This window comes from Muntiacus reevesi, chromosome 5 (assembly GCF_963930625.1).
Source record: "Muntiacus reevesi chromosome 5, mMunRee1.1, whole genome shotgun sequence".
NCBI classification, from domain to species: domain Eukaryota; kingdom Metazoa; phylum Chordata; class Mammalia; order Artiodactyla; family Cervidae; genus Muntiacus; species Muntiacus reevesi.
In genome coordinates this window covers 120,718,564-120,737,419 of record NC_089253.1, presented here as the reverse complement: position 1 = coordinate 120,737,419, position 18,856 = coordinate 120,718,564, and the positions used below count along the sequence as shown (strand labels likewise).

Here is an 18,856-nt window from a genome sequence, read left to right as displayed (position 1 = left end):
TGCTGATGCTGTTCCACTCTCCCAAGCTCTCTTCCTGACCACCTCTGTCTGCTTAAAGACTTGATTACAGTGTGGACTCGGATTCTATTCTCTACCATTCATTCTACCACCACCCCTTTATTGATGTTTTGTCTAGATCTGGCTAATCCTACTTTCTTCTGATCTGGTTCAGAATTTTTTGTCATTCTAGAACTTAATATTTCTTGACTACTGAAATATTTCCAATTGTAAAATTTCTTTTGCATTTTGTTACCCTGTGTGTGTCTATGTGTGTGTGTTTGTACTATCATGATTCCTAGAACCTAATATAAATTACTCATTTCTACTTTTTATTTATTCTCTCATTGCCTTTCTTATACCTTCTTTCTCCTTTAGTATTTATAGAGGGCAGGCAATAAATACTTACTGAATAAGTTAATTTGAAATTGCTTTCCAATAATCGCTTTGTAGGTTTTTGAATGTGAGAACATCAGCAGTCATCATTCAGAGAAGATGGAGAGCTGTACTTTCTGGAAGAAAAATTCATGAACAATCCTTAATGACAAAAGTAGGTGTTAAAAAAAGCAATTCATGTGTAAAGAACTGCTTTAGAAAACAGAAAACAAAAAGAGTAAAGACCTAACTATACATTTACTTTAAGCACATCATTGCAGTCAGTTAAAAATTATATTCACTCATAAAAATACTGTTTGTGAATATTTTGTGTGCGTGTGTACCTGTATTTATAAAGTATTCTCAAACCCAAGTTTGAAGTGATTTTTTTGGAAAAAAGTCATAATAGATGTAGCATATCCTATCTGTATGTGTCAAACACATACTCTTTCAGCCACAATTGGTAATCTATTTAAAATATTTAGCATCAGTTTTAGAATAGTAGTAGTACCTATGATCTTTTAATAAAGAAATTAAAAGTTTACTTGTAAATTTTTACATTCAGGTAATATTCACTATGTATGATTATATACCCACTATTATTATTACACCTTCTATTATATATTTACTAAGGGGATTCTCATGAGATAGTTATTGTCAGCATTCCCATCTTATAGATGAGTAAAGCAAGGTCTGGAGACGAAAAGGGATTTGCTCAAGGTCACTCAGCTAATATGTGGGGGTCTATGTCATAAAACAAACCTAGTTCCTGTTTCAATCCAGAGATGTTACATGTCTTGGAATTTGATTGTAAGGATGTTCTGGAATTGAGGAATCTAAGATAGGCTGGGACTACACCATGTTTCTTGAAGCTGCCGACAGCTTCCCTCATAGCTGCTTACATCCATTCTCTTCTCTAGAGTGTAACTAGCTGTTTTATTAAATGCACTTGTCTTGTAGTAATATTAGTCCTGTGCTCATTAACAATGAAAAGTGTTAAGAGGAAGAGAGGGGAAGAGTACCTACTATCTATGTTCCTGGTTTACACCTTCATAAAACTTCACTTTCAGCTATAGACTTCTATGGGTTTTGAAATCTATGAAATATGACATCTTAAACTAAAAAATATACATTTTATTTTACCTTGAGAAATTACAGAACCTCCAGTGGGTTGAAGTATTATTTTTATATGTTAACATTACTCGCAAATATTTCCTTATAGAGACACCAAGCTGCTTGTTTGATCCAAGCACATTTCAGAGGATATAAAGTAAGGCAGGTGTTTCTCCAGCAGAAGTCAGCTGCTTTGACCATACAGAGATACATACGAGCCAGGAAGGCTGGGAGGCATCAGAGGATGAAATATGTCAAATTAAAAAAATCTACAGTTGTCCTACAAGCACTGGTGCGTGGTTGGCTTGTAAGAAAAAGGGTGAGTATTTTTAAGTAGGATATCTGTTTCCCTTAGATGCTCCCCAGAAATACAAAATAGATTCTCTCGTGTAATAAATTTTAACAAAGGAGCTGAAGTCTGAGTGAGGGCTCCAAGTGTGAAGCAGGTTGTTGTTACCCAAGTCATCCTGTGCTACCACCAGGCAACTCTCTCAGGGCATTGTAAGATCATCCTGAGATGACTTCCACACCTTCAGCAGGGAAGAATCCTCCATAGGGAATTCATAACGTCCTGGGCATCCTATATATGCAGCACTGGCAAACAGAAAAAAAAAAAAAATTAAAAGAGAAATCTGTGTTTTGTTCATTGAGTATAAGCTGGAACTCTGAAGGCCAAAGGCCCCTGTAGGGAGCTTCTGCTCCAAGAGTCTGCTCCATGGTGACACTGCCTGATACTGGAGAAATCAGATCAAATGTTTGTCCCATTTAATATCACCATCTCCAGCCATTCTGCTTGGAACATGCTACCCCTTCCTGAGTTTAATATTCCTAGACCTCTCCTGTTATAATTAGTATATTTTAAACCTTAACTAGCTGCTATTGGGTAGCCTAATTAAATTCTTGAGTGAAGTGCCCAAATATAATTTTGCTTTTCTATACCCTGAGTTAGGGGTTTCACCATTGAAAATATTGTATAGTAAGGAATATAATTGAGGGCTTCCCAGGTGGCTCAGTGGTAAAGAATTCGCCTACCAATACAGGAGATACAGGAGACGTGAGTTCAGTCTGTGGGTCGGGAAGATCCCCTGGAGGTGGAAATGGCTCCCCACTCCAGTATTCTTGTCTGGGAAATCCAATGGACAGAGGAGTCTGGTGTGCTATAGTCCATGGGGTCGCACACAACTTAGTGACTGAACAACAGCAGCAAAGGAATATAATTACTTCAAGTTACAATGTAGATAATCTTAATAGTTAAAAGTTAACTTACTATTGCTAATTTATATAACTTGATATTAAAGATATACAGAAATAAGCAATGGTTGATCATCTCAAGGGTTAACTATTTGATTGTTAATTTTTTTTCTCCTTCAGATCTCAGAGCAGAGAGCCAAAATTCGGCTTCTTCACTTTGCAGCAGCTGCCTTTTATCACCTGTCTGCTCTTAGAATTCAAAGAGCCTACAGACGTCACATAGCTCTGAAGAAGGCTAACAGTAAACAGCTTAACTCAGCCATCTGTATTCAGGTTAGCTTTCCTTTCATTAAGACTATGACCTAATTTTTGTTTAGAGTTTTTCCATATTTCATAAGCAATTTAAAATACCTCTAGTAAGGTTATATAACATTTAGCTTTGGCCACACAGCTATTAGGATGTCTTGATGGCTTGGAGATAAGCTGATGTTTTATGGCTCAGCACTGAGGCTACGAGTTACCCTCTGGTGCTTTGAACTCATTTGCCCTTCTGCTAGCAACGTCTGAGGGTACCTGCTTCTCCCTCGACATTCTTGCCAACTTGTGCCATTGGAAGACTGTGATTTCTGTCATTTTGATGAATGGCAAATTATATCATTTTTGTTTTGGATTTCCTTTGACTGCTAACAATTCTGAAAAAAAAAATTTCACCTGTGTTAATTATTCAAATTCTTATCTGTGTATCAGTTCAGTTCAGTTCAGTCACTCAGTCGTGTCCGACTCTTTGCAACCCCATGAATCGCAGCACGTCAGGCCTCCCTGTCCATCACCAATTCCTGGAGTTTACTCAAACTCATGTCCATTGAGTCAGTGATGCCATCCAGCCATCTCATCCTCTGTCGTCCCCTTCTCCTCCTGCCCCCAATCCCTCCCAGCATCAGGGTCTTTTCCAGTGAGTCAGCTCTTCGCATGAGGTGGCCAAAGTATTGGAGTTTCAGCTTCAGCATCAGTCCTTCCAATGAGCACCCAGGACTGATCTCCTTTAGGATGGACTGGTTGGATCGCCTTGCAGTCCAAGGGACTCTCAAGAGTCTTCTCCAACACCACAGTTCAAAAGCATCAATTCTTCGGCGCTCAGCTTTCTTCACAGTCCAACTCTCACATCCATACCACTGGAAAAACCATAGCCTTGACTAGACGGACCTTTGTTGGCAAAATAATGTCTCTGCTTTTTAATATGCTATCTAGGTTAGTCATAACTTTCCTTCCAAGGAGAAAGCGTCTTTTAATTTCATGGTTGCAATCACCATCTGCAGTGATTTTGAAGCCCCCCAAAATAAAATCTTACACTATTTCCACTGTTTCCCCATCTATTTCCCATGAAGTGATGGGACCAGATGCCATGATCTTAGTTTTCTGAATGGTGAGCTTTAAGCCAACTTTTTCACTCTCCTCTTTTACTTGTATAGTGTATTTTAAAAAGATTTTTTTCCATATATCTTGCTAGTTTTCTATTGAGTGTTTTTTTTTTCTTAATAAATTATAGGAGTTCTTTATGTATTCTGAATAAGAATCCCACTTGTGTATATTAAGTAAAAAAAGTAATTGAAGAATAATATACAGCTTGATGAGATTTATATAAATTATGAAATGAGGAATATGTTATGCAGGGTTGAATTCACATGCACACACTTACGCACACACACACACTCACACTTACATACTGTGTCCTGGAAGGATCTACACCAACTTGAGTGGAAAAGGAATGCCACTGGGGAGGGTTGAAAGATATTCAATATAATGTTCTATTTATTTCATTTGTGTATATATGTATGTATTTATTTAAAAAGACCTGAAATAATAAAGATCTTCATCCGTCTTAAACAGAGATGGTTTCGAGCAAGATCACAGCGTAAGCGGTTTCTTCAGGAATACAGCGTCATAAACACTCAGCGTGAAGCTCAAGAATGTGTGAGCCGGCGCAGCAGGGCTGCGTCCGTAATACAGAAAGCCGTCCGCCGCTTCCTCCTCCGTAAAAAGCAGGAAAACATTAACAAAAGAATCGCTAAAATTCAGGTAACCGAAAATATTATGATTTTTTATGATGCAATTCATCCTCACGATACCTAACATTTTATTTTATTTTTTGGCCATACCTCAAGGCTTGCAGGATCTTTGTCCCCAGCCAGGGTTTGAACTCAGGCTACAGCATGGAACGTGCTGAGTCCTAACCACAGGGCCGCCCAGAGATTCCACATCTAACATTTTAAAAAGCACAGTCGCAGTCATCCTAGAAAACTAAGGCTGGCCAATAGAAGAATTCATAAGCACTATGCTACCAGAGTTTCATTGCTAAGCCTTTTATTTTCAAATTCCCTGTAGGAAGTTGATGACTGAGAGCTGCAAAAGTATTTTTGCATTTTGAATACAGTTGGCCACCTTTGACCAGTGAATGCTACTTTAGCTCATATGCAGGAATATCATACATATTTCTTCTTAGAAAAAGTTATTTTGCTCTTTATTAGAACCTGAATTGAAGTTCTACTTGCAAAGTGTCTTGACTGCATCATACAATTTTACTGAAAATATTTACTTTGTTTGGAAGTAGATACAGATATAAATTCACAACATCAGGGGTTGCAACCTTCAAGTTACTGGTTTGTCTCTTTAAGGCACTATGGAGAGGATATTCTTGGAGGAAGAAAAATGATAGCACAAAAACTAAATCCATTCGACAGAGACTTCAGTGTGTTAACAGGGAGATTCGAGAAGAAAACAAGCTCTGCCACAGAACAGCAGCGGCCCTGCACCATCTCCTGACCTACAAGTACCTTTCCACGGTGCTGGAGGCCCTGAAGCACCTGGGTCAGTTGGTTTCAAGAGTATCTTGTAGAAGGTTAGACATGCACTTTTACCTCAGAGTAGACAAAGAAGGGGCTCCCCAGGAGGCGTTAGAGGTGAAGAGCCCGCCTGCCAGTGCAGGAGACGTAAGAGACGTGGGTTTGATCCCGGGGTCGGGAAGATCCCCTGGAGGAGGCATGCCAACCCACTCCAGTATTCTTGCCTGGAGAATCCCCATGGACAGAGGAGCCTGGTGGGCTACAGCCCACAGGGTCACAAAGAGTCAGACACGACTGAAGCAACTTAGCGCACACTAGTAGTTAAAATGCTGATTTTGTTGCTGTGAATGTATCTCTTTTTCTCTTCCTCTTTCAGAGGCAGTTACTAGACTGTCTTCAATTTGCTGTGAGAAGATGGCCCAGAGTGGAGCAATCTCCAAAATATTTGTCTTGATCCGAAGCTGTAACCGGAGCGTCCCATGTATGGAGGTCATCACATACGCTGTGCAGGTCTTGCTTAATGTCGCCAAGGTACTTTCCATCCTGACTGGGAAGCGTCTCGTGGTCCAGAGCTCTCCTCCACAAGTTAGGTCTATGCTTGCTCATCACTAGAGCTGAGATCTCCAGGTTACAGTGCATTTACTGCGTGCCAGGGTCATAGGAAGATGTGTTGACTCTTTTCACATAGCTGTACATAGAAACACTGCATGCCTTATGATTTTATTTTTCCTGTTTTTGTAGTATTTATAACAGTGATGGCAAGATTTATCAAGGACTTGCTAACTATGTGCTAGTGCTTTTCATGCATCATTTAATTAAGTCATGTTAATCCTCTAGGGTGGTTTGTATCATCCTTCCTATTTTGTTTTTGTTGTTTTCTGTTCAGCCGTGTCCTACTCTGCAACCCCATGGACTGCTGCATGCCAGGTTCCCCTGTCCTTCACCATCTCCCACAGTTTGCTCAGATTCACGTCTCTTGAATTGGTAATGCTATCTAACCATCTCATCCTTTGTCACCCCCTTCTCCTCCTGCCTTCAATCTTCCTCAGCATCAGGGTCTTTTCCAATGACTTGGCTCATCAGAAATTAGGTGGCCAAAGTATTGGAGCTTCAGCATCAGTTCTTCCAATGAATTTTCAGGGTTGATTTCCTTTCAGATTGACTGGTTTGATCTCCTTGCTGACCAAGGGACTCTCAAAGAGTCTTCTCCAACACCACAATTTGAAAGCATCATTTATTTGGTGCTCAGCCTTCTTTTTGATCTAACTCTCAGATCTGTGCATGACTACTGGAAAAACCATAGCTTTGACTATATGGACCTTTGTTGGCAAAGTGATGTCTCTGCTTTTTAACATGCTGTCTAAGTTTGTCATAGCTTTCCATCCAAGGAGCAAGCGTCTTTTAATTTCATGGCTGAGTCACTGTTCCCAATGATTTTAGAGCCCAAGAAAAGAAAATCTGTTACTGCTTCCACTTCTTTCCTATTTGTCATGAAGTGATGGGATCAGATGCCACTATGTTCGCGTCTTTAATGTTCAGATTCAAGGCATCTTTTTCACTCCCATCTTATAGTGAAGGAATAATCATCCTTACAGGAGGGAAGGTCTGGGCGGAGGACCAGCGTGTGGTCAGTGGTGGGGCCAGACGTGGGCTCACGTCCATCCCCAGCCAGAGCCGACCGTCCACACGCTGTGCTGAACCAGAGCAGCAGCACCTCTTCTATCACATCCGGCAAAACAGGGTGGTACCACCGCTGTGCCAGGAACAGCGTGATACCACCGCTGTGCCAGGAACAGCGTGATACCACCCCTGTGCCAGGAACAGGGTGATACCACCAGTGTCCCCGGGAACGGGGTGATACCACCGCTGTGCCCGGCTCCCTGGGACACTCTAGGTGCGAATGTCAGTCTTTGGCCTTGGGCTGCTCGAAGTTGTCTCCACCAGAATCTCACATGCAGAGATGTTGACATGGCAGGTTCACCCTCCTCGCCCGATCCATCAGCCGTAAATTCGAGACATCCCCTGGGCTTTTTATCTTTGAGGAGCAGTGGTTGAGACAGAGACTCTGAAGCCAGACTGCCTGGGCTTGCATTCCAGCTCTGCAGCTCACTATGGGTTACTCAGCCTCTCTGTGCTTCCCCTTTTTTAATGTAAACTGAGGGTAGTCATCGTATTTCTCCTCATGTTATTGTGAGAATTAAATGAATCCGTGCACATAATGTGCTTGATCCACAGATGTGCCAAACAAGTGCAAAGTGTTCATATTGCTTTGTTGTTTTTATCTTAGTACCAGTAGCATTATCTTTTACCATGCAGATGTCAACATGAATCTAATGATGTGATTCACAATTGAAGCATGAAAGATAAATTCTTGGCTAATGATCATCACATTTATTTATTTTAAAGCAAGCTCACCTTCTTCTCAGGAAGCATGAGTAGGGTAACAAGCAGTCAATCTTATCTTTATGGTTATCTTAACCTATGATTACCTATCACAGATATATTTTTCTGAGAGGGTCTCTCTAAAATGTCCTTGTTTTTTACCTTGTTTTCATTTATGTCAAGGTGTGCATTTACAGAGATTTCAGATTTGATTCATTTTTTGTGGAACTTTAAAATAGGTTGGGTAAAAAAACATTAAAAGGCACATGAGCATATAAGATGGATCCCAAAATGACCTCGGAAAGTCATCTCATGAAGTCCTCGCTCTTGATGCAGATGGTCCACAATTTGGCTCTAAGCCTCCTTCTCAGTTGGTGTTTCTAAGAGACTCTGCGCTCATTGTAACTCGTAACTTGGTTCTGTTCTCCTCCAGTATGAAAAGACGACTTCAGCGATTTATGATGTCGAAAACTGTGTAGATACCCTGCTGGAGCTTCTGCAGATGTACCAGGAAAAGTCTGGTGACAAAGTTGCCGACAAGAGCAGAAGCATTTTCACAAAAACCTGTTGTTTGTTGGCTGTTTTATTAAAGACGACAACTCGAGCTTCAGTGAGTATTCACCAGCTTTTTTTCCTTTGCGGTTATTTTTGCATGCTCTTAAGCCCAAGACATTCATGCGGTAATTATCATAACTTCAATAGGGTTTTGTGTGTGTTCACACTGGATTTTTGGGCTGATCTGATTGTCTCTCGCGTGTCAGGGGAGCTGAATTCTAGAAGTAGAATTTATTACAGCCCTTAATGTAGGAAAATGGAACCCACTCCAGTATTCTTGCCTGGAAAATTCCATGGACAGAAGAGCCTGGTGGGTTACAGTCCATTGGACCGTGCAGAGTCAGACATGACTGAGCACAGACACAGGAGTAACCAGCTTCCATGTACTTGAGGGAAGTAAGAACCATACCAACCAGAAAGCAACTCAGTGTGTTGACTCCTCATCCCCTTGCTATGATGTAGAGACATGTCGAGCGCTTCCCTGGTGGGGGCTCTGCATTACCCTCTCCAGGTGTGCAGTCAGCAGGGCTCACCACGGACTGGGATAGGATTGTGACCTTTATCCTGAGAACCGTGGGAAACCACTGAGGGTTTCTTAAGCAGAGGAATATGTTCCAGTTTAAGTTTTAACATCACCTTGGCTGCTGATTGAAGAAAGGATTTGGGAGAGCGTGTGAGATGTAGGGAGACCATCAAGGAAGGAGGCAAGTATAGACCCTCAGTGGTCTGGGCCAGAGTCTGTGCTTGACCTGGGGCTGCTTCTGTGAGAGGTAGACGGGTAACGCTGGAATCATTGAGGAGGTAAAATTCACGAGACTTGGTAACTATATATAGTAGGTATATTGACTTTAATGTTTGCTTTTTTATTCAGTATGGAATTAAGTGTATCATTTGCCCTCTTTGTAATTTGTAATTTTTGCCCTCTTTGTAATTCTTTTTTTAAACCAGTCTAACTGCTGCACTTGGAGAGCATGACTTTTTATTGATTAAGGCTTGTCATTTACTGCACAGTGTTTGTTAACTATGATTTTGACAATCAATCCCTTCTGGCAAAGAAGGGATACCAAGTTTAATCCTAGTTACTATTGCAATAAACATACATTTTCTTTTTTAGGATGTTCAAAATAGGTCCAAAGTTATCGACCGTATTTATAGTCTCTACAAACTTACAGCTCATAAGCATAAAGTGAATACTGAAAGAGTCCTTTGTAAACAAAAGAAGAATTCTTCTGTGAGCCTTTCCTTTTTTCCAGAAACACCTGTAAGAACCAGAATGGTTTCAAGGTGAGCAATAAATGTACCCTGCAGTTTTGTGTCACCAAACATGCATTTGTTCATTGAGCCGGGGCTTCCCAGGTAGCTTAGTGGTAAAGGATCTGCCTGCCAAGCAGGAAATGCAAGAGATGTGGGTTCAATCCCTGAGTTGGGAAGATCCCCTGGAGGAGGACATGGCAACCCACTCCAGTATTCTTACCTGGGAAATCCCATGGACAGAGGGGCCTGTCGGGCTACGGTCCACAGGGTTGCAAAGAGTTGGACGCTACTGAGCACCACCACCACCTTTTCAACATATGATTTTTATTTAAGAACTTGGTGTATTTTAATGTTACATTGTAGAATTAACATATTAATGAATAGATTCTCCCCCCCCCTCCGCCCCCTTTTGACATTTGTTGTTCAGTTGCTCAGTCGTGTCCAACTCTTTGCAACCTCATGGACCGCAGCACACCAGACTCCCCTGTCCTTCACCATCTCCCGGAGCTTGCTCAAACTCATGTCCAGTGAGTCGGTGATGCCACCCAACCGCCTCATCCTCTGTCATCCCCTTCTCCTTCCGCCTTCAATCTTTCCCAGCATCAGGACATAGTCAGGGGTTTGTTTTTTGGGGGGCGTTGTTGGGGGAAGTGAGCGGGTAAAACTCCAAACAGTATATATGCACCTTTTCTGTCACAACAAAGTTCCCTTGTACCTCTTTCAGTCAATTCTCTCACGTTAACCGCGGATTCTGGAAACTACTGACATGATTTCAGTATCTTTAGTTTTGTCTTTTCTGCTTTGTCCCATAAATGGGATCATACATAGGAAGCTTTCTGTGACAAACTTTTCTATTTAGCTTAATAAATACACCTTTGTGAGGTTCATCCACATCTTATGTGGCCTAGATTTCATCTCTCTCTTCACACAGTGCTCCTCCATGATAGGGAAACACCCACTCTGTTGACCACTCCCCTTCCCGCCCAATTAATTGATATTTGGGATTTTCACTGGAAAGAGTAAGAAAATGGAATTTCGTATAGTGGTAGGGATTCATATGAGGAAGATGGATATGATTCTGTTTTCTCAGTGAAGGAGATTATAAACATTAACTCTGCAGCATAAAATAGTCATCTTGGGGAAAGAGAAAGGGAGCAATTCCTAGGTGGTTTCAGTCGCTGCGGTACAGTCAGCCAGCCTGGTTGTGTAGTTACTCTTTAGCAAGCTTGCAGGAATGAAAAAGGCAGATACCTGGATTCAACTGGGAATCTGACTAGAACTTTCCAGCTGAATTCAGTAGGAAGGAGTGACAATAGCATTAGCAGCATTTGCAAAGGAGATTATACCAGGGGACCCAAGGCAGACGGGAGGGAAGGTGTGCAGTGCTGGGCTGGGCGCGGGCTTGCACTGCGGTCCAGGGAAATAGGCCCCCAGCGGGCGGAGCCAGCGAGCATGGGCATGTTAAGTCCAAGGACGCGGATGAATCCCAAGTGGCGTTGGGATGGAAGGCCGGGCACCTTCTGAGGGCGGTGCCAGTCTATCGTGTGGTCATATGACAAGGAGTGGCCCTGCAGGAAACGGGCAGAAATGGACAGAAGAGGATTTGGAGTTCTGAGATGGGACAGGAGTTGAGCGGAGGCCGGGAACCAGGTTTACAGACAAAAGCCTGGAGTTTCATGGCTGAATAGCCTGAGCTTCAGAGGAGCCACCATCATCCTTCGGGGAAGATGGGGAGAAACGATCTAATGTTGTAAACGGCGATAACAGGAAGCTTCCCACCTGCGGGAGGGGCCGGGAGGGGGCGAAGTGCCCAGGAGGGGCCACATTTCAGTTAAGAAAAAGCGGTGGACATGACTCTTTTAAGAGAAGAACTTGATTAATGGAAGGTTTTTGTTCTTCTCACAGACTCAAACCAGACTGGGTTTTGAGAAGAGATAATGTGGAAGAAATCATGACTCCTCTGAAAGCTATTCAGATGGTGATGGACACGCTCAGCCTTCCTTATTAGCAGAGGCAAGCGTCTCAGCATGTACAGGAAGACACAGAAAAGCTCATCACGCAGATGAAAAGCGTTTTTAGGTTTCTTTGTACAATTTTTAAAAATCTGACTTTGTGTTAAAGTTAAAAAGATATATGTAACAAATAAACTTTATATTCTTTCTTTCTCTTTTTTAATAGCTTTATTCGAGTAACAAACTAATGTCATGACATGATTCCGACACTGTTATCTGCATCTGTCATCTTAAAATATTGTATTAGTTTGAATATAATCATATTCCTAGAGGGAAAACATTAGCTTAGTGTTCCTGTTTTATAGGTAAATTGAAGCTTTCGTCCAAAATAAATGTTGAAAAGTTAAGAGTCTGCCAACTCAGGTTGAAGCGAGAAGAGGATAAAATAACCCCACAAATGCCATTGACCCCTGCTTCCTGACTGAGGACCATCCAGATGGGCAACTGAGCCCGTCCGGGCACATTGGGCAAATTCAGCCCACCTCACCACATACTAAAAACCCTAGAGTTTGAGCTGAGTGGGGCTATAATTTGACCTGGGGAGAGCAAGGTTGTAATAGAAACTCTAGTCCCTGAGCACAGATCTGAAGATGGTTCATTTACGAAACACAACCTGTTTTTCATAGCTTTGGGTCACTGCTGCCAACTCTGCACCCATGGTTCCTGGGCTGCAAATGCCTACCTCCAGTGGCTGTTTGCAGTCTGATCAGGTCCCAAAGTCTGTCTAGAAAAGGGGGCCAGGACAGTTCTTAACTCTTAGAAATAAATCAGTAGTAGCCAGAAATGGAAAGGCCATTTAACTACTTGTTGGAATAAGGATTAAACATAATTAGTCAGAAATTGTCTGAGACCTAGTTGGAGTAGATCTAAAGACCCTATTGATGAATATATTGTAGACTATATTGAAAGTAACTGGAGAATTTTTGGTTTTTTTTCCCTCTTCCAATAAAGTATTTTGGCACTCTTGGTACTAAGAATTTTCCAAACGGTGTGGTTTTTGTTGACTCTCCCAAATGCTTTGTTTTTCATTTCACAGAATTTTAGTATAAACAGTTTATTTACTTGGTAAATTATACTGCTAGGATATAGTCAAGCAGCATAAAATGTTATTGGTATTCATTTCTTCTAAGATGGTTATGACCAATTAGTATTTGCCCAAGAAATATTTCTATCAAGTTATACATGAAAGGTGATTTCCAGACTTTTACTGATTAAGAAAATGATGTCTTTTTGATTACTTTTTAAATTTTTATATTGTTCACCTGTCACTGATTCTCGGTATAAAGAAAGCATAAGCTGCTATAGTTCTACTTTCAACAAAGGAAGAATTCCAGTGAAAACACTTAGCTTTAGCTTATTCACAGGGGGTAAAATCAATGCAGATAAACATTTATTTACAATCTATATTTGAAGGCATGTGTATTTGTGGGTGCGTGTAAAAATTTCCAACCTATGTAAAGAAAGAAGGAAATAGTCTAAAAACCTGCTTATTTCAAGAAATACTTATGGGGGCTACATGAAGTAATGTTTCTAAAGCTTGCATAGATTATGGACCGTTTTTTTCCCTCTGATTTTACAGAAGCCTGTTTCAGAAACAAATCTTAAATGAACAGTTTTTCTTTTTAGTTTTAATAATCTAATTTTATTCTGATTTGTTTATGTTTTTTTACCTTTTGGTCTCACCATGTAGCATGTGGGACCTTAGTTTCTCTACCAGGGATTGAACCCACACACTGTGCTTCAGAAGAGCAGAGTCTTAACCCCTGGAATGCCAAGGAAGTCCCTAGTTTTATTCTATGAATAATACTCCATCATTAATGCAGATAACTTGTATTTGGAATAATGGTTTATTTTGGATTATCTAAAAAAACAAAATGAAATTTGTTCTAAACTTTGCCCTTGCTTTGCCAAGGCATCATTAAGTTTCATACCTGCTGAACATTATTGGAAACAGATTCTTCCTCCTATCAATAATTGTGATTGATCTTTATTGTGGTATGTTGATACATTAATAATCCAATAACATCTATATGCATCAATATGCCAGCAAATCTGGAAAACTCAGCAGTGGCCACAGGACTGGAAAAGGTCAGTTTTCATCCCAATCCCAAAGAAAGGCAATGCCAAAGAATGTTCAAACTACCGCACAATTGCACTCATCTCACACACTAGCAAAATAATGCTCAAAATTCTCCAAGCCAAGCTTCAACAGTACATGAACCGTGAATTTCCACATGTTCAAGCTGGATTTAGAAAAGGCAGAGGAACCAGAGATCAAATTTCCAACATCTGCTGGATCATTGAAAAAGCAAGAGAGTTCCAGAAAAACATCTACTTTTGCTTTATTGATTACACAAAAGCCTTTGTGTGGATCACAAGAAACTGTGAAAAATTCTTAAAGAGATGGGAATACTAGTCCACCTGACCTTCCTCCTGAGAAATCTGTATGCAGATTTCGAGTAAATTCTGGGAGTTGGTGATGGACAGAGAAGCCTGGCGTGCTGCAGTCCATGGGGTCGACTGAGCGACTGGACTGGACTGAATGAACATCTATATTTATCTTAACAATGTTACTGAAGACATAGGATACTTGGTGTCTTTCTTCTACTGTTACTTTCTCTCTGAGGCTATCTGGGTTCCATGGCCTCTTTTCTACAAGCCCTCTCAATTCCACGTGTGTCCTCTCGGCTCTAAAATAAGTGATGACCTCCAACAGACAGCAGCCATCTGCTTCCCTCACATGCAGGCGGCTTTTGAGTGAAAACCCACCCTGATTCGTAGTCTCGCTCTCAGCGCACGAAAGTTTGCTCTTCAACAACCTCCCGGAGTGTGTCTAACCAAGTTCCTCTGACTATTTGCATGTCACATAATTTTGTCTTGTATCCTAGACTCACTGAATGTTGTATTGTGGAGACTGGACTCTCTTGTATCTCTCCCTCCCCCTCAAAAATGTTTTTAACAACGTGGTTGGCTCAAGCTGAACACTGATTTTGCAATGGCAGCTCAAATCTTATTTCAATTATTCTTTATCCTTATCTGAGTTACTTTGAGTTTGCCCAGCACATAGATATTCAAGAGTCATTCAGAGGGGCTTCCCTCGTGGCTCAGCGGTAAAGAATCCAGGAGCCAGTGCAGCAGACACCAGTTGGATCCCTGATCCGAGGGGATCCCACACGCCTCGGGGCAGCTAAGCCCGGGCGCCACAGCTACTGAGCCTGTGCTCTGGGCCCAGGAGCTGCAGCTACTGAAGCCTGCGTGCCCTCGATTCCATGATCCGCAACAAGGAGCCCAGGCACCGCAGCGAGGGCAGCTCCCACTCTGCACAACTAGAGAAAGGCCACACAGCATGGAAGACCCAGCACAACCGGAAAAAAAGAAAGAAAAAAAACATGAATCATTTGGAGATTTACGGAGAAATCACACGCAAAGTTCGGGGCCCTCTTTTTTGCACTCTCCTTATCTACCCATCACCCCCTTTCTCAGTGGACATTACTGCCCCCACCCGCCTCACCGGTGCCTGTGGCTAGAGTGTCTGTGGGCTTTTTCTTTAAACCCAAGATTTCACTGCATTGCAGAGTGCTGAGTGCAGAGTTCTCTCAGGCCGTAGCCTGTAAAAATGGGTCTGCCTGAGAGAACTGACTTCCTTGCCTTCTTTCAACTTAATTGTCCCATCCAGAAATGGTCTGCTGTTTTCCATTCTGCCTTGTGTCAGTGTATCTGGTTTTCTGGTTTTCCTTGGGGGTGATTTTGGATTTTGTTCAGAGTTGCTCTCTAAAGTTTACTTATGAATATTTGAAGCCGAAGTTGAAGAGGTGTTTTATCATTTGTTTTATTCTCCTTCCTAAAAACACAACTTTTACTTTTAAAAAATTAATAAAGGACATTCAAGATGAAACCTTAGATACAGTGTAAGGTTGTGAATGATGTCATCCTCCCCCCCAGAGAATTTATTTTTGGTCCTGACTGACAACTAGCTTACAAACACTAGCTGCTGCAGGTCACCTTATCCAGTTTGGATTGAGATGGTTTTGAGGTGAATTTGGGTCCCTAGACAATCTGTACCTGCTTCTCACGTACTCTTATTTGTCAGGGCCCAAGAGCTTCCTACTCAGCTATACTCCAATAAAAAGTGAGAAAAAGCACACGTCTTGCTGGCTCTCCTTTTCTTAACTGGAGTGCCTACAGGTGGACCTTTCGGCTTCACGCCAGCTTCTCCTTCTTGGCCTCTGACTTTTCCTCTGCCGGCTTCTCTTTACCTCCTCAACTTCTCTCAGTCGTGAATCAGACATAGTGCGTAAAAATAAATATCACGGCCTCCAAACAGTCCCTCTGAAGTCCTTCTGACTAGGTTGGAAGGAATAGGGAATGAAATTCTACTCACCTCGATTACCTGTCAGAGGCTTTCTCCTATTTCCGGTCTTCCTCCTGTTATGTTTTGATTTTGACTCCTTCACCGCGTGGGAGAGAATAGTGAGCTACGCAGGGCAAACCTTACCAGCAAGCACTGCATCGCTGCTGGCCAAGCACCTTGCTTTGCAACACGCGCCACAAAAGAGTTTAAGAAACAAAGAAATTCTCAGAAACTGAGAGAGAGCATCCAAGTTTAAAATACTGTTTCCTATTGTGCTCTGAATAAAACATTTTTATATGTATTTTGTTATTCTCAAAATTCTAAGTAATAGTCCCAGTTCAAGATTTCCCCCTCAATACCTGAGGAGGAGAAATAAAACTTCTATTAATACCTGCTTCTTCCTAAACTAGAGGTCAGCTGTTTTAACAGCAAGTGTGATTTACACATTCTTACTTTTTCAATTCGACACCACCAATCTCTGAGTTTGTATAAATTCCTCATAGATTTTGATACTGTACTAGTTTTTTGTTTTTTACATTCCCTGTGTTTCTCATTGATTTAAATTTGTTGGCCACTATTTTTGAAAACACCTTTATTGAGGTGAAGTTCACATCCCATACAATTAGCCCATCTAAAATGTACAATTCAGTGTTGCCCGGCATAATCACAGAGTTGTGCAGTCATCGCCATAATCAGTTTTAGGACACTCGTCACCCTCAGCTTTCAGTCACCAGCCCCTCCCCAGGTCTAAGCCTAGGCGACCACGAGTCTGCCTTGAGTCTCTGCATTTGTCTGCTCTGGGCACGCCATGTCGATGAAGCACATGGTGTAGTCCCCTGTGAGTGGCTTTTGACACTTAGCATGTGTCCGAGGTTCGTTCATGTTATGACATGTAATAACACTTCATAATATTCCATGGTTTCGGTGTAGCTTTTGTTTAGTTCCTGTGTGTATTAATGAGCACCTGGGTTGTTTTTCAGTTCAATTCAGTCGCTCAGTCGTGTCCGACTCTTTGCGGTCCCATGGACTGCAGCACGCCAGGCCTCCCTGTCCATCACCAACTCCCAGAGCTTGCTCAAGCTCACGTCCATCGTGTCAGTGATGCCATCCAACCATCTCATCCTGTTGTCCTCTTCTCCTCCTGCCTTCAATCTTTCCCAGTATCAGGGTCTTTTCAAATGAGTCAGTTCTTCGCATCAGGTGGCCAAAGTATTGGAGTTGGAGCTTCAGCATCAGTCCTTCCGATGAATATTCAGGGCTGATTTCCTTTCGGAAGGACTGGTTGGATCTCCTTGCAGTCCAGGGGAGTCTCCTGAGTCTTCTCCAACACCGCAGTTCAAAAGCATCAATTCTTCAGCGCTCAGCTTTCTTTATGGTCTGGCTCTCACATCCATACATAATGACTGGACAAACCATGGCTTAGACTAGATGGAACTGTCCTTTTTGCTTTCTGTCATAAGGGTGGTTATCAGCTGCATATCTGAGGTTATTGATATTTCTCCCAGAAATCTTGATTCTAGCTTGTGCTTCATCCAGCCTGGCATTTTACAGGATGTACTCTGCATATAAATCAGGGTGACAATACATAGCCTTAACATACTCCTTTCCCAATTTTGAAACAGTTGTTTTTACCTTTGGGCTATTATGAATAATTCTCTAGGAACATTCACATGTAAGTTTGTGTAGATAAATGTTTTCATTTCTCCTAGGGATTTATTAATATCTAGGAGGATTGCTGAGTCAATGGTAACTCTATGCTTAACCTTTAGAGAAACTGTCAGGTTGTCTTCCAAACTGAGCGCACCGCTTTACATTCCCTTGGGCAGTGTTTGTGGGTCTCCATTTTCCACATCCTTAAGAACTCCTGCTATTATCTGACTTTATCACCACCCCAGTTTGTGTGAAGTAGTATCTCATGATGATTTTTATTTCAATTTACTTAATACTCTGGTCACCTGATGCAAAGAGCCAACTCATTAGAAAAGACCCTGATGCTGGGAAAGATTGAGGGCAGGAGGAGAAGGGGACGACAGAGCATGAGATGGTTGGATGGCATCACCACCTCAATGAACATGAGTTTGAGCAAACTTCAGGAGTTAGTGAAGGACAGGGAAGCATGGCGTGCTGCGGTCCATGGGGTCACAGAGTCAGACATGACTGAGCGACTAAACAACAACAGAATGATTAATGATGTTAAGCATTTTTCAATGTGCTTATTGGCCATTCGTACATCTTCTTCAGACAAATATCTATTTAGATCCTGTTTTCATTTTTAAATTGGATTATTTGTCTTGTTCTTTTGAGTTGTACGAGTTATTTATATATTCTAAATACAAGCCCCTTATCAGATATAAGATTTGTAATTATTTTCTCCCATTTTGTCTGCTGTGCTTTCATTTTTTTCCCTTTTCTCTGAAGCATGAATGTTTGTAATTTTGATTAAGTCCAGTTTATCTATTTTTTTCTTTTCTTTCTTGTGCTTTTGATGTCATATCTAAGAATCCATTGTCAAATCCATGGCCATGAGGACTTTAAGCCACATTTCCACCTGTATTTGTAGTCATCTTTTTTATAGGTATTTAAAAGAAAGGAAAAAAATGCTATCTACAATAGAAGAATACCCAAAGTATATTCCTAAAACTTTCTGTTCAGTATTTCCCAACCTACGGTACATCAGAAAATAAAGGAGTTGTTGCATGAAATCAGCATCACGACCCAAAGGATCTTTATATTATCATTTTCTATTTTCTTGGTCTAATAACTCTTTTCTGACTATAAAAGCAGTA

General features: G+C 41.4%; 1 protein-coding gene across 1 annotated transcript in view; it reads left to right on the top strand.

Annotated features, from left to right (window-relative positions):
* Positions 1-15,582, top strand: part of ASPM (assembly factor for spindle microtubules) — a 64,156-nt gene extending 48,574 nt beyond the window's left edge. The window contains exons 20-28 of the mRNA XM_065936310.1: positions 451-547; positions 1,595-1,804; positions 2,857-3,009; positions 4,564-4,752; positions 5,349-5,541; positions 5,893-6,047; positions 8,332-8,508; positions 9,568-9,737; positions 11,613-15,582. Coding sequence (XP_065792382.1) covers positions 451-547; positions 1,595-1,804; positions 2,857-3,009; positions 4,564-4,752; positions 5,349-5,541; positions 5,893-6,047; positions 8,332-8,508; positions 9,568-9,737; positions 11,613-11,715 — 1,447 coding nt within the window. The 3' untranslated portion in view covers positions 11,716-15,582. The remainder of the gene's footprint in view (positions 1-450; positions 548-1,594; positions 1,805-2,856; positions 3,010-4,563; positions 4,753-5,348; positions 5,542-5,892; positions 6,048-8,331; positions 8,509-9,567; positions 9,738-11,612) is intronic.
* The last annotated feature ends 3,274 nt before the right edge of the window (positions 15,583-18,856 follow it).